The sequence below is a fragment of the Pteropus medius genome, unplaced genomic scaffold (assembly GCF_902729225.1).
Source record: "Pteropus medius unplaced genomic scaffold, Ma_sr-lr_union100, whole genome shotgun sequence".
NCBI classification, from domain to species: Eukaryota; Metazoa; Chordata; class Mammalia; order Chiroptera; family Pteropodidae; genus Pteropus; species Pteropus medius.
In genome coordinates this window covers 4,412,689-4,435,520 of record NW_024342470.1, presented here as the reverse complement: position 1 = coordinate 4,435,520, position 22,832 = coordinate 4,412,689, and the positions used below count along the sequence as shown (strand labels likewise).

At 42.7% G+C, this 22,832-nt stretch overlaps 1 protein-coding gene across 1 annotated transcript in view; it reads right to left on the bottom strand.

Annotated features, from left to right (window-relative positions):
• The window catches only part of PARVA (parvin alpha), a 145,773-nt gene that overhangs the window by 6,250 nt on the left and 116,691 nt on the right, over positions 1 to 22,832 (bottom strand). The window contains exons 6-13 of the mRNA XM_039863455.1: positions 19,729 to 19,844; positions 16,285 to 16,343; positions 13,843 to 13,862; positions 12,385 to 12,442; positions 11,835 to 11,985; positions 11,711 to 11,779; positions 8,228 to 8,329; positions 7,424 to 7,496 (exon numbers count right to left, since the gene is read on the bottom strand). Coding sequence (XP_039719389.1) covers positions 7,424 to 7,496; positions 8,228 to 8,329; positions 11,711 to 11,779; positions 11,835 to 11,985; positions 12,385 to 12,442; positions 13,843 to 13,862; positions 16,285 to 16,343; positions 19,729 to 19,844 — 648 coding nt within the window. The remainder of the gene's footprint in view (positions 1 to 7,423; positions 7,497 to 8,227; positions 8,330 to 11,710; positions 11,780 to 11,834; positions 11,986 to 12,384; positions 12,443 to 13,842; positions 13,863 to 16,284; positions 16,344 to 19,728; positions 19,845 to 22,832) is intronic.

The following is a 22,832-nucleotide window of genomic DNA, read 5'->3' as shown; positions in this document are numbered from 1 at the left end:
TAAATTCCCAGGAGTGTAATTGCTGGGTCACATAGTAGTTCTATTTTTAATTTTTTGAGGAACTTTCATATTGTTTTCCACAGTGGCTGCACCAATTTGCAATCTCACCAACAGTGCATGAGGGTCCCCTTTTTTCCACATCCTCATCAACACTTGTTAATTTATTAATGATAACCATTTTGACAGGTGTGAGTAATAGCTCATTGTGGTTTTAATTTGCATTTCCCTGATGATTAGTGATACTGAACATCTTTTCATGTCTGTTGTCCCTTTGTATGTCCTCTTTGGAGAAATGTCTATTCAGGTCCTCTGCCTGCTTTTTAATCAGATTTGTTTTTTGGTGATAAGTTGAAATCAATTCCTTACATATTTCGGATACTAACTTCTTATTTGATGTATCATTGGGAATAACCTCTCCCATTCAGTATGTTGTCTTTTCATTTGGTTTCCTTCACTATGCAGAAACTTTTTGGTTTGATGTAGACCCGTTTATTTATTTTTTTCTTTTGTTTCCTTTGATTGAGAAGAGATCCCCCTCCCCCAAAATATATTGCTAAGAGCAATGTCACAAAGTTTACTGCCTATGGTTTCTTCTGGGAGTTTTATGGTTTCAGGTCTTAAGTCTTTAATCCATTTTGAGTTTATTATTGTATATGATATAAGAAAGTGGTCTAGTTTCATTTTTTTGTATGTCTGGTTTTCCTGGCATTATTTATTGAAGAGACTGTCTTTATCGTATTGTATATTCTTGCCTCCATTGTCACAGAGTAACTGACTATACGGATGCGTATTTATTTCTGGGCTCTCTATTCTGTTCCATTGATCTATGTGTTGGTTTTTATGCCAGTGTCATGCTGTTTTGATTACTATAGCCTTGTAAGATAGCTAGATAGCAGGCAGCGTGATACCTCCAACTTTGTTCTTCTTTCTCAAGATTGCTTTGGCTATTGGGGTCCTTTTGCAGTTCAATATAACTTTTAGGGTCATTTGTTCCAGTTCCATGAAAAATGCCTTTTTTTTTTAAACTTTTTAAAAATTAAGTTTATTAGAGTAACATTGGTTAATACAATTATATAATTTTCAGTTGTACATTATAATTTGACATCTATATATTCTATTGTGTGATTACCACCCAAAGTCCAGTTTCCTTCAGCTACCATATATTTGATCCCCTTTACACACTTCACTATCCCCTATCCCCCTATCTTTGACCCCCTTTAACCGTCTACCTACCTCCCCGTCCCCAACCCCCTACCCTCTGGTAAGCACTAGTCTGTAGTCTATGTATCTCTGTTTGTCTTGTTCATTTGTTGCTTTTAGGTTTATATCCCACATATAAGTGATATTATATGATTTTCAACATTTTCCATCTGGCTTATTTTGCTTAGCATGATTAGTTCTCGGTCCATCCATGTTATTGCAAATGGCAGTATTTCATCTCTTTTTATGGCTGAGTAATATTCCATTGTATATATGCACCACAGCTTCTTTAGCCAATCGTCTATTGTAGGACACTTTAGTTGCTTTCATGTCCTGGCCATTGTGAATAATGCTGCTATGAACATCGGTGTGCAAATAACTTTTTGGATATAATTTTCAAGTCTTTGGAGTAAATACCCAGTAGAGGGATTGCTGGATCATATGGTAGATCAATTCTTAGTTTTTTCCATAGTGGCTGTACCAATTTGCAGTCCCACCAGCAGCGTATGCGGGTTCCTTTTTCTCCTCATCCTCTCCAACATTTGTTATTACTTGTCCTTTTGATTATAGCTATTCTAACAGGTGTGAGATGGTATCTCATTGTGGTTTTGATGTGCATTTCCCTAATAGCTAGTGATATTGAGCATCTTTTCATATATTTGTTGGCCATTTGTATGTTCTCTAGGGAGAAGTATCTGTTCAGGTCCTCTACCCATTTTTTGATTGGATCACTTGTTTTTTGTTGTTATTGAGTCGTATGTGTTCTTTGCACATTTTGGATATTATGCCCTTATCAGAGGTGTTGCTTGCAAATATATTTTTCCATTCTGATGGTTGTCTCTTTACCTTGTTGACAGTTTCTTTTGCTGAGCAGAAGCTTTTTTTGTTTGATGTAGTCCTATTCATTTATTTTAGCTTTTACTTACTTTGCCTTTGAGGTCAAATTAATAAAATCCTCTTTAAGTCCAAGGTTCTTGAGTTTCGTTCCTATGTTTTCTTCTAAGCATTTTATTGTTTCAGGTCTTAAATTTAGGTCCTTAATCCATTTTGAGTTAATTTTGGTGTGTGGTGATAGACAACAGTCTAGTTTCATTCTTTTGCAGGTGGCTTTCCAGCACCACTTATTGAAGAGGCTTTTCTTTCTCCACTGTATGTTTTTGGCTTTTTTTTGTCAAAAATTATTTGTACATATAAATATAAGTTTACTTCTGGACTCTTGATTCTGTTCCACTGGTCCGTGTGTCTGTTTTTCTGCCAATATCATGCCATTTTGATTACTGTTGCTTTGTAGTACAATTTGAAGTCAAGCAGAGTGATGCCTCCAGCCGCCATTGGTATTTTGATAGGGATGACACTGAATCTGTAGAGTGCTTTGGGTAGTATGGACATTTTAATGATGTTAATCCCTTTCCATAAACATGGTATACGCTTCCACTTGTTTGTATCTTCTTCGACTTCTTCAGTGTCTTATAGTCTTCTGAGTAGAGGTCTTTTACCTCCATTAAATTTATTCCTAGATATTTTAGTCTATGTGATGCAATTGTAATTGGGATTGTTTTATTCATTTCCCTTTCTGATAGTTGGTTACTGGTATATAAAACTTCAACTGATTTCTGAATATTCTGTATCCTGCTACTTTACTAAATTAATTTATTCTAATAGTTTTTGGTGTAATCTTTAGGGTTCTTTCTATATAGCATCATGTCATCTGCAAATAATGACAGTTTTACTTCTTTTCCAAATTGTATGCCTTTTATTTCTTATTGCTGTGGCTAGGATTTCCAAAACAATGTTGAATAAAAGTGATGAAAATGGACATCTTTGTCTTGTCTCTGATCTTAAAGAAAAAGCTTTCAGCTTTTCACCATTATGATGTTAGCTGAAGGTTTGTCATATATGGCCTTTCTTATGTTGAGATATGTTCCATTTATCCCCACTTTGTTCAGAGTTTTTATGAATGGATGTTGAAATTTTTCAAATGCTTTTTCTAGATCTATTAATATGATCATAGAATTTTAATCTTTCATTTTGTATGTGGCATATCATGTTAATTGACTTGCGAATACTGAACCAAACCTGCAACCCAGGAATAAATCCCACTTCATTGTGGTGTATGATCTTTTTAAGGTACCATTGAGTTCAGTTTGCTGATATTTTGTGGAGGAATTTTACAACTACATTTCTCAGAGATATCGGCCTATAATTCTTTTTATTGTAGTGTCTTTGTCTGGTTTTGTTTATTAGGTTAATACTGGCCTTGTAAAATGAGTTTGGGAGCCTTCCTTCCTCTTCAGTTTTTTGGAATAGTTTGAGAAGAATAGGGATTAATTCTTCTTTCAATGTTTGGTAAAATTCACCTGTGAAGCCATCTGGTCCAGGACTTTGGTTTGCTGGAAGTTATATTGATTGCTGATTTGATTTTGTTTGTAGTTACTGGTCTGTTTAGATTTTTTGTTTCTTCCTAATTCAGTCTTGGAAGATTGTATGTTTCTAGGAATTTATTTCTTCCAGGTTGTCTGAATGTTATTTGGCCTCCATGTGTTTGCATTTTTCAGTTTTTTTCTTTTTATTTCTAGTCGCATATTACTGTGATCTTATTGGAGAAGATGCTTGATATGATTTCAATCTTCTTAAATTTATTAAGGCTTGTTTTGGGGCCTAATGTGATCTATCTTGGAAAATGTTCCATATGCATTTGAAAAGAATGTATATTCTGTGGCTTTGTGGTAATATATTCTAAAAATATCCGTTAAATCTATCTGGTATAGTGTGTCATTTAAGGCAACTGTTTTTCTTGATTTTTATGTCAATGAGGTGTTAAAGTCCTCTACTGTTACCGTATCACTGTGGATCTCTTTATGTCCATCAATACTTGCTTTACATATTTAGGTGCTCCTATGTTGGGTGTGAAAATGTTTACAAGAGTTATGTCTTGTTGGATTGGATCCCTTTATCACTTTAAAATATTCTTTTTGTCCATTGTTACAGCCTTTGTTTTAAAGTCCATTTTGTTTCACAGAAGTATTGCTGCCCGGCTTTTTTGTTTCCATTTGTATGAAATGTATTTTTCCATACCTTTACTTTCAGTTTGTGTGTGACTTTCAATCTGACAAGGGTCTCTTAGAGGCAGCATATGTATGGGTCTTGTTTTCTTATCCAATCAGCCCCCCCGTGTCTTGTGATTGGAGCATTTAGTCCATTTAAATTAAAGTAATTATTAATAGGTATGTCGTTATGCCCATTTTATGAATTGTTTTCTGAATGTTTTTGTAGTTCTTCTCTATTCCTTTCTTACCCTCTTGCTGTCTTCTCTTGTATGCTGATGACTTTCTATAGCGTTATGTTTGAATTCCTTTTATATTTCTTATATAGCTATAGATTTTTTGTTGTAACTATGTGTGTCACATATGCCAAGCTATGTTTATAGTGGTCTGTTTTAAGTTGATGGCTGCTTAAGTCCGAAAACATGCTAAAATCACTACAATTTTTACTCACCCTTTTTTTATGTTTTTGTCATTCCTTTTTACTTGTGTGTGTGTGTGTGTTTCTCTTCATCCTTTAATTTATTGTGAAATTACACATGATCTTCCTACTTTTATCTTTTAACCTTTGCACTAGCTTTATAGTTAGCTGATCTGCTGCTTTCACTAAATGTTTGCCTTTGTCAGTAAGAATTTTTTTCTCTCCTATATTTTCTTATTCATATGTTTAATCTTTTCTTATTAAAGAAGCCCCTTTACTATTTCTTGTAATACTGGTTTAATGGTGAACTCCTTTAGCTTTTTCTTGTCTGGGAAGCTCTTTCTCTCTCCTTTGATTCTAAATGATAGCCTTGCTGGGTAGAGCAATCTTTGTCAGGGGTCTTTGCCTTTCATCATTTTGAACATTTCCTGCCATTCCTTTCTGGACTGCAAAGTTTCTGTTGAGAAATCAGCTGCCATTCTTATGGATGCTTCCTTGTACGCAACTTCTTTTCTCTTGCTACTTTTAAGGTTCTGTTTTTAACCTTTGACATTTTAATTATGATGTATCTTGGTGCGGGCCTCTTTGAGTTCATCTTGTTTGGGATTCTCTGCGCTTCCTGGATTTGTATGTCTAATTTTTTTTTTGCCAGGTTAGGGAAGTTTTCAGTCATTATTTCTTCAAATAGGTTTTCAGTCCCTTGCTTCCTCTTCTCTTCTGTACCCCTATGATGCGAATGTTGGTATGCTTGATGTCCCAGAGGTCCCTTAAACTAGCCTCATTTAAAAAAAAATTTTTCTTTTTGCTGTTTCAGTTGAGTGTTTTCCACTACCTTTTCTATCAGATCACCAATTCAGTCCTGTTTCATCTAATCTGTTGTTGATTCCCTCTAATGTATTCTTTTCAGTTATTGTATTTTTCATTTCTGACTGGTTCATTTTTATGTTTTCTATCTGTTTATATTTCCTATCTTTTTGTTGAAGTTATCACTAAGTTCATCTATTCTCCCCCTAAGAGCACTGAGCATCCTTATAAGCAGTATTTAAAACTATGTATCTGGTAGATTGCTTGTCTCTATTTCATTTCATTCTTTTTCTGGATTCTTATTTTGTTCTTTTATTTGGGACATGTTTCTTTGTCTTCTCATTTTGGCTGACTCCCTGTGTTTGTTTCTGTGCATTAGGTAGACCTGCCATGTCTCTAGGTCTTGGCAGAGTAGACTTATATAATATGTGTACTGTGGGGCCCAGCGGTGCAGTCTCCGTGGTCACCTGAGCTGAATGCTTCAGGGGTGTCCCTTGGGTGTATCGTGTGTCCTTTTCTGTTGTAATTGAGTTGTGATTGCTGTCAGCACATCAGTGGGTGGGACTGACCCTCAGGCTGGCTGTGACAAGCTGTTGTGCAAGGGCTGACCCCATGGAGTAAGAGTCATTTTAGCAAGGCTCTGATGCCAGCCGCGTCTGCACTTTGGGTATGTCACATGTAGAGCTGGTTGGGAGGTGCTCTGGTTGGTCTAAAGCTGCCCATCAGGTGTATTGGTTTTGGAGCTTCTTGGAAGGGGTACCAGTTCAGGTAAAGTTCAGCCACCACTTGTACTTCAGCCCCTCTATCTTAATCTCCAAACAAAAGTCCTACACGATCCTTATGGTTTAGCACAATTATCAACATCTCCATCAAACCAACCCCCACCCCAGACAGAAGCGAGCATCACCTCCTCAATTTTCACACCCTCTTAGTTGCACATCTTTCATGGCAGTTATCAGAACTGTCCTGTTCTGGTGACTGGATACATCTTTTCTCTTCCCTGGGTGGCTGCAAGTGCCTTGAGGTCAGGGATGGCCTACCCCTCTTGGCATATCATGATCTATGGGGCCTCAGGCCCACTGGACAGTTGGCAAATGAGCCCCCTCTATGTGGGGGTTTGGGTAGAGGAGCTTGGAGCAGAGGCAGCAATGAGGAGTGAAAGCACACAAACCCTACTTGTCCACATGCCTTTGAACACCTAGGAAAGTACAAGCAAAGGGCCCACACACGACATTATTAATGTTCCAAATTGACATAAACAGAAAATGGTCTGTAACACAGCACTGACGCACTAGCACGATAAAATGGAATATTTCACTCAGTGAGTGGCACAAAATAAACATCCGTACCAAGAAGACTACTGAAGATACATGCCTCCTACATGCACAAATGCACACATAGCTCCAAGTGCCAGCACAAGAAGGCTGCTGGAGCATTTTGTTCCTTGTGCATTTTTTTTCAGTCTCACATTTTCAACCCAAACCCAACAAATCATTCTTGGACAGAATTGGAGTGGGCACAGGACAGGAAAGGCAATTATGCTCAGAGCAGAGCTGCCAGTGATGCCTCCTGCAACTTCCCCCTCCTGGCTGAGATACTGCTCTGTGGCAGATCAGCACTCTGTCCGGGGACTGAAGATCCTGGAAATCGGGCACAGGGCAGTTCCTGAAGCAGCACCTCTGACCTGTGCCATGTCTGCTCAGCTCTTCACCTTGTGATCCTATGCAAGGGATTTCAGATTCTTTTTCATCATATGACTATATGATTTGCAGCTCAAAAAGGATCTCCAGGACTAGGCAGTTGTGCCCCGTCCCACCTTTTCCTGAAAATGGAAAAGCCTTCAGGAAAGAAACTTCTCTCTGCTATCAAACATGAGCCTTGCCCTCTGCCCCAAAAACTCGCATTCAGGAAAAGGGTCTCGTCGTCTTGTCATAAACCCAAGGAAAGGGCAAAGTACCTTCTGGCCTTGGTTTTGGCTTTTCCAACCCTCCATCTTGCATGAGCTCAAAGGCAAAAGAGACATTCAAGACCTGAAAAAAGAAATGCAGGGCATATATCATTGCACACTTATTCCTGGACCTTTGGGGCTCCTGGGACATGACCCTGGGAAGTGATAGAGCCAGCACTGTAATGAGAGGGGAAGAGGCTGAGCTAAAACGAGGCTCTAATGTGAAGGAGAAACGAGGCTACCAAAATGAGTAGGCCATGCAGAGTGTGAGCTGGCCAATCCCAGCCTGCTGTTGGTGAGCACTCCCGGAAAAGTTCAAAACCCTCTTCCTGTCCTATTGTGTTCCTATGACAACTGCCAGGACTTTAAGGAATATCAGTGCATGCAGTTGAAAGGATGAGATAGTAAGACATGGTTAAGAGGCAGAGAAAGGCTTCTGCTTTGGACCAACTGCCCTTTGTCTCACATGTAGGCTGTGGCAGCCTATGAGAGGCATTAGGTTGAGTGCGTGTCTTCAGGTCTGACCAGCCCTGCAACCACTTTCCCTGTCACCCCTAAGGAGAGATAAGGCAGAGCTATGGCACCTGGTAGGAACATATGGCTAGGGAACCAGGGCCAGGATGATCCGTAGTCTGCTGTTAGCTCTTTCCTAGCTCCACTACTCATCAGAATGGGCCCCTCATCCAACCACTGAAGACCCTGGACAGACAGATAGGAAGCTGCTCTCTTTTTCCCAGATGGCCCCAGCATAAGTGTAGGCAGATGAATCAGGGCAAGTGGACTAGGACCTCCTTTGACATCACCTCCCCTTACCTTCTGTTCAAAGCTGTCCGGGGTCAGGAAGAAGCTGTGCAGGGGCACGAAGTAGCCCTCCAGGAGCCCCATGAGCAGCACCAGGTATACCCCATCTGCAAACTGGAGGGAGGAGAGACAGGTGAAGGCACTGGACCCCTGATTCCCAACCCAAGCCCCGCCCTGGGGGCTCGTCATTGTCCATGCTAATCCCTCAAAGGCTACACCCCCAGGCAGGCCACTGGAAGGGGGTGAGGGCCAGTGGCCAGAGATAGGAAGGTGTGCACTGCAGCAGGCCTGGCCCATGTCTGGCTGGTCCAGATCTCAGCTGATGAAGCATTTTTTGAGCACTGACCATGCATTAAGCCCTGATCTGGCATGGGGACCACAGAGATGGGTCAGGCGTGGCCCCTGCCCTTAAGGAGCTCACAGTGGGAAGAATGATGTGGAACAAATGCAGCAGCTACTCTGATGGAGGGAAGCATGTTGGCCTGTGTGAATGTGACAAAGGTCACTCCCTTCCGCTGAAGGCAACAGGAAAGGCTTCTGGAAGAGGCACTGTCTGAATGGAGATCTGAGGGATAAGCAGGAGTTAGCTAGGGAGGGACAGAGGAAGGAGGGAAAGGGGATGTCCAAGGCCAATGGCATGAGGCTACTAAGGGTGACTTTTGCTTTATGAATAGAGAAAGAACTCTAGTGTCATGTAGGTCTGGACATTTTCCTTTCTCACCTCTCACTTTATTATTGCTTGAGAGGCAGTAAAACGTAGTTGTTACGAATGTGGACTCTGGAGCTAGGCTTCCAGCTCCACTAACTGGCTGTGTGACTTGAGCAAATTATGCAAGTTCTCTGTGACTCATTTTTCTCAGCTGTAAAATGGAGATGACAATAGTATAGTATCTACCTCATAGGGTTATTATCATCAGGACTAAGCCAGTTAATATTTGTAAAGCGCCTAGAACACTGGCATGTAGGCTACACCTAATAAATATTAACTATAGCAGGTCCTCGAAAAACATCATTACTTCATAATGATGATGAGAAAAAACAATTGATGACTGGCCAGGGCCCCTGTCTGTGTGGAGTTGGCGCATTCTCCCCATGTCTGTGGTCTGTGTGGGTTTTCTCCGGGTACTCCGGTTTCCTCCCACATGCTGAAGATGTGTATGTGAGGTGAACTGGTGTGTCTACATTATCCCAGTCTGAGTGGGTATGGGTGTGATGTGCCCTGTGATGGAAGGACATCCGGTCTACGGTGGGTTCCTGCCTTGTGCCCTGAGCTGCTGGGATGGGCTTTGTCTACCTGTGACCCTGCACTGAAATAAACAGGTTGGAAAATAATTACTTGTTTTTATTTGTCTTCCTTAAAAGTACGTATAGATCAAATTCATTTCAATATTTAACATTAGACGTGTTTGGAGTCTTTATTTAGAAGTTTGGTGATATTTTTGTGACCAGAAAGATGCTGTAGGAACTTAACTCTTGTTTATATCAATTAGCTCATGGGAAATTGGTTTTGTTATATGCTGTTTGCTTAAAGCTATAATTTTCAAGAACCTATCAACAATGTTAAGTCAAGACTTACTGTATGACTATTACTATCCAGGAAAACAACAAAGCAATCAGGACACAACTTACTGGCTCTTGTTGACAAAGCACAACTGTGTGCTGAGCCCTATCCCTTCCATCGAGGACAATAGAGTCTGGACCAGCTGGGAACCTGGTCCAAGGGACAAGAGATGCCTAGACTAAGCATAGGGATGCAAGTCTTCTGCTCAAGAGAAGGCAGAAGGCAGTGTGTGTGCACTTGGGGCAGGCTTTGTGGGGAGAATGGAGGCCTGTGAGATGAGGAGAATTTGGAAGGAGTAGGTGTTCAGGTATGGAGGATGGCCTGAGCAAAGATATAGAGGTCAGATGCATATCTGATATTCTAGACCTTTCAAAGGAGGCAGGGCCACTGAATGTTTGTGGGCATAAACAGTAGTTGCTAGGGTTTGCAAGAGGCCATAATTCTTAGAATTGTCTTAAGAAACTTAAACAACAACAACAACAACAAAAAACTAGCCTACATTGCCTGGAATGTGGATTGGGCCTAGAGTCTGAGCTCTGCTGGGTGACTGGCTGGTGGGCCTGTGGCTCAGCCTTTGTTATGGGCATCTGACCCTGAGCACAAACTTGACTTGGGAGCAGCTTCCTCCCTGCTTCCATCCATCTGGCCTTCAACTCAGGCAGTAGGGCTTGAGCGTGACTCATCCCAGGCCACCCCGGGATGAGAGAGCAGACCCCAGCATCTGTGTCAAAACCAAGGAACTAGTTAACTGGGCCTCATTCTGGCTGAGGCTTGACTGGATCGAGAATAAAAGAATCCAATCTGTCAACTCAGGGGAGGACCTTGGGTTAGGGTCAAGGTTAGTCACAGCTCTGAGTGCCACTGGCTTAGACCGCTCCCACCCCTGACTGCTCTTTCTGATGACTCGATATTAACGCCGCAGACAGACACCGCACATGCTTGGCAGGGCCTCCTTTTGTAGTGATCCCTGAAATGAAAGTTCCAGAGCCCATTCTAGCTCACCCAAGGAAACATCACTTTTCCAGAGCATTCTCTAACTCCTAGAAGAGTATATAAAGCTCATTTTACAGAGCATAGACACACTCAGACATACAGCTCAGGCACAGACCCAAGAATTCCTTTTTAAAATAACAGGAAGTGCCCATGTGCTCAATAGAAAACCACACTTTAGAAATTCATCACAAATGAAAGAAGTTTGGGAAACGGGATACATTACACAGTCTTAAAGTATCTCCCAATGAAGATTAGTTATAAAGTATGTGTGTGTGTGGGGGGGGCTTTACAGTAGGGAGATCTGGTGGACACCAACTTACTCAAGTGATCAAAGTCATTATCACCAGTAGTGGGACTAATGGACAAAAGTGAGAAGAATACAGCATTGCTTAGGTGGTGGTGTTACTGAAAATACATAACCTGAATCTAATTCTGGGGGAAAAAAATTTAGAGACATTCAGTGAACCAAATGGCCTGCACTCTTCAAAAATAGCAATGTCATGCAAAAAAAAGCTGAAGATCTGTTCTATAATAATAATAGTAATAATAATAATAATAATAATAATAAAAGACTAAAGAGATATGACAACTAAATGCAGCATGTGAGAATATTAGGACAACTGGCAAAATTTGAATATAGAGTGTTTCCTTGAACTATATATATGTCATTGTCAAAAGTAGCCAAATGTCAGCAATTTCACAGTTCAACCTAATGTATTATATCGATGTTAAAATTACCAGAATTTAGTCCTTGGATTGTGATTAAGAGAATGTACTTGTTCTTTAGCGGTTCGCCTGAGTGGAATAGAATATCTTTCCTCCTGGAAAAGCTTCAGGGTCAATGTGGAAAGCTCTCCTGGCAGTGCAGGGACAGGGAACTCGGAATGGTGGCTGTTGAGCAGGACCTTGCCCCTTACCCTGCACTCACAGCTGTCACTCACCTGGGTTTCCAGTTCCGTGACCTCCAGGTTCAGTTTATTCAGGTGCTTGTTCACGAAGGTGATGAGAGTCTAAAAGAGAAGCATAGGCTGGTGACTGAGATGGAGGCTCTCAGCAGTGGCAGACCCTGGAGGCTGCCACTGTGACTTCACCATGAGGACAAGGACCTGTGTGATCACAGATGACAAGGCCCAGCCAAGAGAACTCATTGTGCAGGGTGATCACTGTGTTGAGCTGAGTGAGGATGAGCAGCTTATGAGGTTCTTCTGCAAAGTGGCTTGAGTTCACAGGAAAGGATGGTCTTCAGAACTTGCGGTCCCATACACTATGTGATTCAAATGACCAGTTTTAGGACTCTGAAAGGAGCAGGGAATCTTGAGAGAGCAGAGTGAGAGGTGGAGTGTCTGGGCCCAAGGGCAGGCGGCCGAAGGAAAATTAGGAAGGGGGCCAGAGAAGAAATGACTCCACTGAGTCCCTCCTCTGAAACCCCGCCTAGGAGGCAGGGATGGCTGGGGGAGGTATCCAGTGATGAGACAGGTAAAATGGACATCGAGCAGGAAAACCCCGTGGTGGCAGAGATCCAAGTTTCAGGAAACTTGCAAGCTGCAGGAATGGCTTTTCCTAAAATGTTTTGCTACATCTCACTCCCTCACCCCCATGCCTCCTTCCTTCTCACCTTACCACATTGAGCTTGTCTGGTGCATGGTCGAACAAGGTGTCGAAGGCATCACGTTCTGAAAAAGAGGGAAATGTCAAGTGGAATACAGAGTTGATTCCTGGTGGGAAGCTCACCCCAGGTCTCAGCCACAAGCCTTTAAAGGTCATGGTCAGCTACGGATTCCTTTGGAGTATGAGGCTGTGTTGGGAACTCCGAAAGCTAGGTTTAGGGCAGAGATTTGGGAGTTGATTCTTTTTCTCTCTCCCTCCCTCTCTCCCTCCCTCCCATTGTCTATGTGTCTGTCCATCCGTCCTGTCCACCGCCTATGTCAACCCTCTTTTGAACTGCGGTTGGGGCCTTTGTCAGGCACTTTGACTTGGAACTGGTCATTTCTTTTCGATCTCTGTATTTCATTACATCATAATTTAATCATGGTTCTAAAGTGTTTCTGGAGCTTTTTGTAGGACAAATGTTATCCAAATATCAAATCACTTCACCTCCTAAGTTTCAAAACCAGAACGACCAAGACAAACTTCTTGGTAGAACACGTAGGTAAGCGGATGGGGCATCAGGGAGCCCGAGGACAGGATGTGAATGCTGCCTCCTGAGTGATGTCGTCATTTCAACTCTTTGTGTCTCAGCTTCCTCTTCTCTGAAATGCCATCTGTGAAATGAACCTCCCCAGGTGTGTTATGAGGATGAAAGACAAGAATGTATGTGTTTGTGCTCTGTAAACTCTGAGGTATCTACCAACTTGAATTGTTGTTGGCATTATTGGAATAGTTCAAAATATGATCTGTAGTAAATACAGGATCATAGAAAATAGCAAAGCCATGCCTCCTGCAGGGTTTCTCCTTGCTATAGAGCCCATGTTCTCTGAACTGAGAGGTGAAATAGTGGAGGGGATCTGAGGCAGAGAATGAGAAGAGTCTCTAAGAGGAGGCTGGGGCTGGGAAGGTCTGTGGTCCTGGGGCCTGCCTTTTCCTCCTCTTGCACCGATGGGTAAATCTGAGACTGCCAGGAAGCTGATTGAGATCTCTGACATTCAGACTTTATAAACAAACTCAAAGTTCTGGGAAATGGGAGAGGCAGGAGGTGTGATGAGGAAAGAGGGGAAAGGCAGCTTCTAGAAGGGCTGGGCAGAGTAGGGAGAAGGGACAGTTCAAGCATCTAAATACACCTCCTTCTTTTACTCCCACAATACGCTTAGAGCAAGACTGCTCTGCAAATGCCCAGAACCCGTCAGAAAGCCCGGCAATGTCAATGGTCTGGTTACTTGTGAAAGGACTGTGCAGCTGTGGTTAGTTTTCCTCTTCCCACCAGTAAACTGACCCTCCCTACCAAGTGGCCCTGTCACCGGGCTGGTGCAGACACACGCAGGAAGCAAGCTGAGTGCCTGTTCTTTCCAGCTGCTGCAGAATTAACTAGACCCCCGTGGCAGTCACTAGCACCAGAGGACAATCTTATGCAACTCACCATGCCTTCCGGAAAGAGCCCTGTAGGAAAAGGGGAAAAAATTTGTGAATCTTCTCTCCTTGCCCTTGGTTAAAGAGCTCAGAAAGCTTCCTTCCTCGGCATTTTATTCTGCATTGTCTTCAATTACCAGTGGTCTTTACCACATTACCTCCTATTCTCCCCTCTGCTCTAGCGATATACTAGTGTTTGCACAGAACCTAATATAAGAAATACTTAAAGGACCTTAAATAGAAATCACACTGTTGCTTATAGTTGAGAAAGAATACTGGACTCAGGAGCTCAAGATTCCTAACCCCGTTTTAGGAGCAGAGCTCAAGCACCACCCCAAGGTGGAATTTCACTGCCCAGACTGCTGTGGGCATCTGCTTAAGGAGATCAGGTTTGTCTCCTGTCTGTCCTGTGATATCCACCAAGCTGCATCTGCCCTTGACCCAGGATAGGTTTTCTTAAGGAGGGAAGAAACTGGAACTACATTCACAGTAGTGAAGCAGTAAAGTACTAAGAAAGAGCACAAGCATTAAAGACAGATTACTTAGGTTTAAATCCCACAGAGCCATTTGCTTGCTGTGTGACCTTGAGAAAGCTACCAAACCTCTCCGGGCACCAAGTGTCTTATCTCTAAACAGAGGACAATAATGGTACACACTTCAACAGCATATTGTGAGCATTAAATAATTTAATATGTAGAAAGTCTAGCATAATTTCTAGTGTATAGTAAATGCTCAATACATTTTTTCTCAATATGTGTTTGGTTCTTATACTGGTTTATTCCAACTGTGCATCTGTCACCCATGAAATGACGTGCAGGTAGTGTACTGGAAGGAATAATGCATGTGGAGTTAACTGTTGGATGGACCAGTGATGGTCTCTTTCTCCACCTTTGAGCTGTGGGGTTTTAGGAGGGGTAATCATTGCTTCAGGTGTTTTTTATGAACATCAATAGATACAAAAGTGCTTCATAAACGGTACCATGCTATCAATATAGGAGTTCGCAACCACATTTATGTCTATGGGGCAAGATGGCAGAGAGAGATGATAGAAGGCATAATGAGCAGCTGAGAGATTGCTCAGAAAACCGAAACTTCATGTTCCCTCATTTGGGAGTTGCTCAGAGGCCACACTCCTCTCAGATATGTCTTCCTCTTTTCCAGAAGGTGAAATATAGGGTACGGACAAGCCCAGCAAAGGGGAGGGGAGGTGTGGGGGAGGACAGTGAGGAATTCTGCTCCTCTCCTGGCAGGGCTGAAACAGGGCAGCTCCCCTCTCACCCCTCACAGAACCAGGGCCAAGAATTAGTGTGCCTTATAGATCAACCGTCCCTTCAGCTGCCAAGACTGGGCCCTGGAGTGACATGGAGGCTGCCTGACGGGGTGTCCGCAGGCCATAAACTAGGCATCTGGGGAAGAGTCACTCCACACGTCTGTCCTATCCTGGCCCCGAAATGCCCATACCTCTGGGCCCTTTATAAGGCATATGCACAGTGTGGTCCAGACAGACACCACCCTGAGCCCCCATGAGCCACAACTGGGGAGGGGGAGTGTGTTTCCTAGAGACTAGATAAGGCTTGGATGGTGTGGATCAGCTGTGATGAGGAAAAGCCAGAAGGGCAAGGGAAAGGGGGCAAGGCTGTTACCATGTTGGGTCCTTGTAATCTCTCTGGTTAGGAAAATGCTCCCCACTTCAGAGATGACGAAACCGAGGTCAGAGAGGTTAAGGGACTCACTGGTGAGTAAGTGGCAGCTTCTGGACTTGAACTCAAGTCAGGCTGGCTTAGAGGGCTCTGCTTTACTCATTGAGCTCTTGTTCGAGGGAACACAGAGGGAAGGCGGGGGAGCAGAGGATGATGAAAACGAATTTGACTGTCTGTGCATTTGGCCAGGGCTCAGGTCTGCCCAGCGATCTCAAACCCATACTCAGCAACCTGCTCTTTTTGCTTAAGATCAAAACCTGTCTTCCCCATGGCAAATCTCTTATGTTCTGATATTCCAATTTCTTAATGTAAAAGAAAAAAGAAAAAAGAAAAAAAAACCACTCTGAGGTAGGGGCTTTCTGGGTCATGGCACATGACCAAATAAATCAGATTCAGAAAAGGAAGAAAAATGTCCTTTTGAAGGTTAACAATTTAAATTCAACTCCATGTTTATGGCATGATGATTTCATGCTGGTTGGCTTTTGGGGGTACTTTTTTCCTGGAGTGCCACAAAATTAGAATTTTTCAATCACTACTAATTCTCTCTCCCCACTTCCCCACCCAAGTTTGTACCTTAAGCATTGAGAGGCATGTTTTGAATGCATGGAAAAGGCTAAACTATAATCATTGGCTGAAGTCTAATCCCTCTTGCAATCCCAATAAATGAAAACTAAATATCAGCAAATGGACGAATTTCGGAGAAACATCTGTGTTCCATTACAGAATCGCTGGCAACAATGGTGTTGACATACTCTGTGTTACCAGTTATTTCCTCTTGGATTTGCCGAGACTGGAGGATTCCTTCTCGTTTCTGAAACGGGGGTGGGGAGAAGGATTGGGAGGAGGAGAGAAAAATATGCTTTAGTAAAATACAACAACTGATTAGCATTCCTGACACTGAGAAAGTTACTGGTGTTTAAGAAATGACCCTGGAGACGAGAGACTGCTAGAAGTGAACCGAGGTCTCTAACTTCCCGGGTCTGGACCGTACCATTCGTACTTAAGTGCAATTAGTGTTTAGTCCAAACAAGTAGGCTGTTTCTTGGATGGTGAATCTTTTCTTTCTTTATTGGAAGACATTCTGCTGGAAGCAAACTGTTTGCCTCCTGGAGTAATCTGCAGAAACCAAATGGAAATGAAGGCCAGGGTGTGTCTGCCTTCCAGCTGGGGCCACAGAGGGAAGCTGAGAAACACATTTAGCTGGGGGCTGGGGCGGACCAACCGAAGCCAACTTGGATAATTCAAATAGAGGGAGAGTTTGTTTGTTTGTTTGTTTGTTTGTTTTTTAATGATAAATATGGGAGCTTTTAAATAAGTAGTACAGTCCTCAGGTCACTAGTTTATCCTTTGAGAAAAGGTTAAGCACTTTGGAAGCCCCCCTACCAATCCATCCATCCACACACTCATCCATCCATCTGACATCTATTCCATCTCCTCCTGTCAATTCATCCTCTCTCCTTTATTTCATTCACCAGTGCCTTCTATGTACAAGCCCTTGTGTTAAACTTGGAACGAATACTATGGAATATATGACAGTTTCTGGACTTGCAGAGAGGAAGTGCTGAATGCAGGATAAAAGCAGGTACTTTTAGCTGGGATGGTCAGGGAAACCTGCTCAGGGGAAGAGTCCTTGAGCTGGAACTTATAGGACACATAGGGTCTAGCCGGTCACGGAGGAGAAGCCATTATGGCCTGAGCAAAAAGAGAGCACAATGTATTCAGAAGGCCGTTGGGAGGGAGAGTGCCATTAGTCAATGGGGAGTCAGCTAAGTGCTGGTTAGAGTTTAAAATTCATTGTGTGGGTATGGGAGCCACTGAAGGAGTGTTAGCATTCAGGAAGAATGGGTGCGAGGAGGAAGATTAATTTTATCAAGTCCCTTCTCAGTCAGGTACCAGACAGAGGACAGTCTGGCATGAAAAACAGTGGTCAGAGCAAATTCATCTTCCACAAGGGCTGAGGAGTCAAGAAGGACTATTCCAAGCTCTGGTGTCTCGGCGCAAACCAGCGTTGACTCCACCAGCCAAAACTTCCAGAATTTCTTTTCACATTCCCAATAGCCACAGAATCTAGTGTCCTAGCAAAATACTTTTACAGAAGGAAAGGTAGAGCTGGATAAAGGCCAAGAGTATATCTGGAGTAGATTAAGAAGAATGGACTATCAAAGCAAAAAAGGAAGGAAAAATAGTCATTAAAGGCAATCCAGTGAGGATAAATCAGAACTTTTTCCAAATTCAGCTTTTAACATATGTAAAATTTTCACATGGGGCTAATGGAATCTGTCCCTGTCTTGTGAGGCTATTCACAGACATAAAACTTCATCTTCAACTTCATGCAGAATTAAATGCTTTTTTATACAGAATGGAAAAGAAATCTGGGTTAAATAACCCCTCATACAGCATCCAGATTCACCTCAATCCATTATTCGTTCCCTAAAGAGTTCTTTCTATAGCTCAGTGACTCACAGCCAATTTTGAGTCCTGCTTCTGTGCCTGTTTAATTTGATAAAGCAAAACACCCCATAAAACCTGATATACATTGATGCCATTTTATGTAATGCGTCCTCTTTCCCACCTCATGCTAACAGAACTGCCTACAGTAGAAATTAAACCAGCCTTCAGATAGCCCATAATTGAGCTCAAAATAAGGCATGAGTCGTGGGTTTGCAGTGACCACTGTTTCAAAATAGGAGCCACACCTTTTTCTAGTTCAGATCTTGAATCGTAATTTAAAAAAATATAACGGATTTACACATTGCTTGGTAAAAATAACACAAGCGAGACGGTCTGGATTCACCAGGAAGATGCCTGTTCCAGGATGCTCTGGGCTGGCCACATACATATCCACAGCAGACATCAAATGCTTAGCACCATGCCTGACACGGTGGAGTGCTCAATAAATGAGGCCAATTAGTCTCTTTCAGTCAGCTGCACTTAGTGTCTGACCCACATACATTCTCATTGACTACAGGCTTCTGATAGCCCTCTCTACTTCTTATCTCTTGGCAGGCAGGCCAAGGTGTCATTCCTTTTATACCCCCTTGATGTTTAGCATGTTCAGAACCCAGAAGGTGTAAAAAAAAAAAAAAAAAAAATACTTTTTCGTTAGGGCACAACTAAGCAACTGATTGAGCAGCATCCCCAGGTCTTCTTCCTCTCCCATTAATATCTGATCCCTGAAAAACTCGGCTCAAAGACCTTTTGTCCTGGAAACTGGCCTGGCCTGCTCAAGCAAAGCTTATCAGCCTTCCAGGCTCTTCCTCACCAAGGGACAGCAGAACTGCCGTACGATTCTCTATTCCAGAACCCTGCATAACCAGGGAGCTGCTTATGAGGGGAGTTCTCCCTTGCAGTGTGTTTATTTGGAAAAGAACAGAAACAAGCAAACAAAATGATGACCTTTTGCTAAATGGCATAAAGTTGGAAAATAAAATTGAATTTGAGTATCTAATGGGGTTAGGAGCAGAGTGAGGTAGTCACAGGGAGAGTGCACACCCTCATTGTGGAAATTACACAGCCATATGTGAATGGAAATTCCATCCAACAATCTGGAAAAGATGACTTGAGATCCCAGCTGTGCTTCTCTGGGCGGGTGAAAAGTGACAGTTCCCCTCAATACAGGCATGGACAGTTGGGGTGTTGGGGTCTCGGTCTCTCTGTCTCTCTTCCTGTCCCGACTCACGCGTGCGCGTTCGCTCCCTCTCTCTCTCTCTCTTGCACATGCACACACACTCTCACATACAGAGATATCTGTCTCTTCCCAATACCTGTGTGTCATTTAATCAAAAAATGATTCCCTGTGGCTTGCAGGGCATGTGCATGCATGCACACACACAGGGATACATCTTTCCTCTTTGATCCTACTACACACACAACACACCATGCACCCTCAAATATACATTACATAGACACCCTCCTGACAAAAACATGTAAACCCTAGGCACATGCCCACACAAGGCTATATCTCATACACAAACACATACTCTTCTACCCTTTGTATACTTATCAGGGAGGGACAAGCTCACATGCATCGGTAAGCTCACTCACATGCCTCCCAACGTGTAGCACACCCAAGGACACTCAGCATTCTTTCAGCTGTCCTTCTAATAAGCTACCCAGTGTGCCTTAGCTCTCATAGGAACTCAGCCTCTGAGACACCCGTTTAAGTGTTCAGATATTTGTAGTGATATATGTCTTACCTGGACCACAACCACTTGGATGGAAACATGGTCTGGGAGTCGGATTGGTGCCCTGAAATACTGGGAAAGAGCAACCAGCAGATGCAAGATGGCTACCAGGCTCTTGGCATGAACAGCTGAAATAAAAGGTGATTGAAAAATTAGAGAATCTTCTTCGAGGTTCTAGGCAGATATATACAGATATCCAAAATGTAGCACTCCCACACCCATTGCCCCTTTTATCCCACCGCTAAGGATCAGGGGATACACTTGGTCATCATAGCCCTCATCCTAGGCCCCCTCATTCTTGGCCAGATCCCATGGAGCTGCTTCTTGGATCACGTTATTGCTGGATTTCCAGTGTAGTGCCTATTTCCTCTAACCCAAGGTTTTCATAGAGACCCTGACAACTGCTGAATTCTGGGTTCAGATCAGTTTTCTACCACCTCTATGTTCTTGTTCATTCTATTCTAATAACCATGGGCATGTCTGCTCTGCACCCCCCTTCCCTTTCCACTACTACCTGTGTCCGAAGGCTCCACCCAAAGCAGTCCCTCAATAAATGGACACTGCGTCAGAAACACTGGATCCCTTCCTAAGATCCCTGGAGGAAGGCACGAGAGACATCTAAAGGGCTTTGTTGCTCTCTTGAAGGCCATGTGTGGTCAGCGTAGGCAATGTCCCTTAGGTAATAATGGGAGAAGATGTTCATGACCCAACTGGCCTCTACAGCTACCGAGCAATGTGCTGGATATAAAGTCATTTACGCTACAGAAGACTGGGCAACTACAGGGTTGTAGTTTTCTCAGTAGATGAGAGGAGAAAAAGACTGATGTAGTGGGGCACGCACATGGTCGGGCAGACTGACTTGACCACTCTACCATTTATTTACTGCCTCATGACCTTGGGGAGGCCACCCACGGCCTCTGAGCCTCCATCTGCTCATCCTCACAAATGGGCATAACCATTCCTGTGAAGAAACGTATGTTGTAAGAATTTTCAAAGATAATGTAGGCAAAGCTCTGAGCCTGTAGCAGATGCCTAGGAATGGTTGATCTTTTTTATTGTAATTTATGAGAAAGTGCCTAGCATCTAGGCAATTAAATCACATCAACTTTCTCCCCTTTATTTTTCATAAAAGGGAAGATTCACCAGATACTTTGCCTGCCTTCACAGTCCTACAAGTGTCATGGCTCTTCATTACAGGGGGCATTTAAGGAAAGAACAACAATAAAAATGACCATTTTGTGTACTTAGCATTAACTGGGCCCAGTATTAGGCTGTTATTCTGTCTGCCCTGGGATTGATGAATCTACTTTAACAGAAGCTTTGAGAAAACACCGAGAAAAGGATATGAGTCAGAATTTCCTTGGGAACTCATTAGAGTTTCTTGTTATCACCACTACTTCAGAGGAGGTTTTCTACTGACTATGAACAGCAGCTCAACACCACCATCAAACAGCAGTTGATCTGCTTCTAACTCCACCTCCCAGAAGTTTTCAGTTCTGGGCTTCTGGGTGTTGTCAAAAGTTTCGTCCACAGTTAGAGCCTCAAAAAAGGCTCCCGGCATGAGACCGACCCACTGACGTAGTGTGCTCACCGCAGACAGGCAACGTCAGCTTTGCCCTTCTGATCAGAATTGCCACACCATCGGTCCAGTCACTGAGAGTTGTAGGACATTTGCTACCTCTCCTTTAGCGACAAAACATAATGCTAGAAAAGCTGTGGTCAAAAAGGTTGTTCTTACACACTGGTAACATTGTATATCATCTCCACTGTCTTGGTGAGCAATACAGAGCTATTTCGTAAGAACCATACAGAGGTCAGACACTTTCAATGAGTGCTCTGTCCTCCTGGGAATTTTTTTTTTTTCAAAAGAAATAATTACACAGTTTCTCTCTCACACAATACTACATGTACAAAGATGTGAATTATTGTGTAATATATTATTGCTGAAAAAAAAATCTCAAAAACACTATGTCCAATAGCAAGAGGAGAGTTTCGACTAGTGGTTTTCAATTTTTTTTTTAAGCATAGAAATCCTTTGTTTTAAAAGCCATTAGGCAAAACATGGAAAAAAGTAAAACTCCTCTGGTCCCTGTGTCCTAACTGTAGCTCACCCACAGCTGCTGCTCCTCGCCACCTTTATCCTGCGGGAAAGACAACACAATGTCCTCAGAAACTGCCAGAGATGATAACAGGAGGGATGGAACTTCCCCCAGGAGCTGTGCCTGCCTCATTCCTTATGGAAGAAACCACTGTGCTTGTAAACAGGCCCAGCATTTCTGGAAGCCCTGAGGCATCACAGGGAGCTAGCCATTGAGATAATTACTCCCTCCGACCTAGTAATTCATCTCAGTTCTGGAAATCTATGACGGAAATAATTCAAGACAAGCAAAAAGAAACACAACCTACGACATTCAACTTGGCACTATCTGGTATTAGCAATAGGCTGGCAAACATCCTAACGGAATCAACGTCAACGCAGGGTTTAAGTTAACTATGGGATATCTACCCCATGAAATAGAGCAGCTATCAAAAATAACTTCAAAGTCCACATGGGAATACAGAAAATACGTACGACATACAATTAAGTGAAAACAAAACACAAGATGCATATGGCTTCATCTAATAAAAATATGTATTGATACGGGTAGTGGGCAAAAAATGAAACTAGCCAGATGAGAGTAGTAGTAGAAGTGATTATTTTGCTCATACACATTTCTCTATGAGAAATGAAAGTAAACACGAACCAAGCAAATCAGTCGAAACCAATGATGGTCCCCATGAGGGTTTTAAAAATTTCACTCTTCTCCCTCAGCCCTTCCCAAATTGGGTCCCCTGGTAGGTTAAAAGGTTTTTTTTTTTTTTTTGGAAGGGTTCACAGAGATGGTCCATAGTCTAAGGAATAGGAAATAGGATCAAACAAAACTAAGCAAGGTCCTTCATGAGAGCACTTTAATCCTTATGACTTTATGCTTTAATGCTGATGACGATTGTGGATTTCCAAAATGCAGATACATTTCTCAAACTAGTGATTAAGCCCCCTTGCCCCGCGCCCCAACACCCCTATCCCACTGAACACTAGTAGCATTCCTGGGGTACAGGATGGATAGCATCTAGGG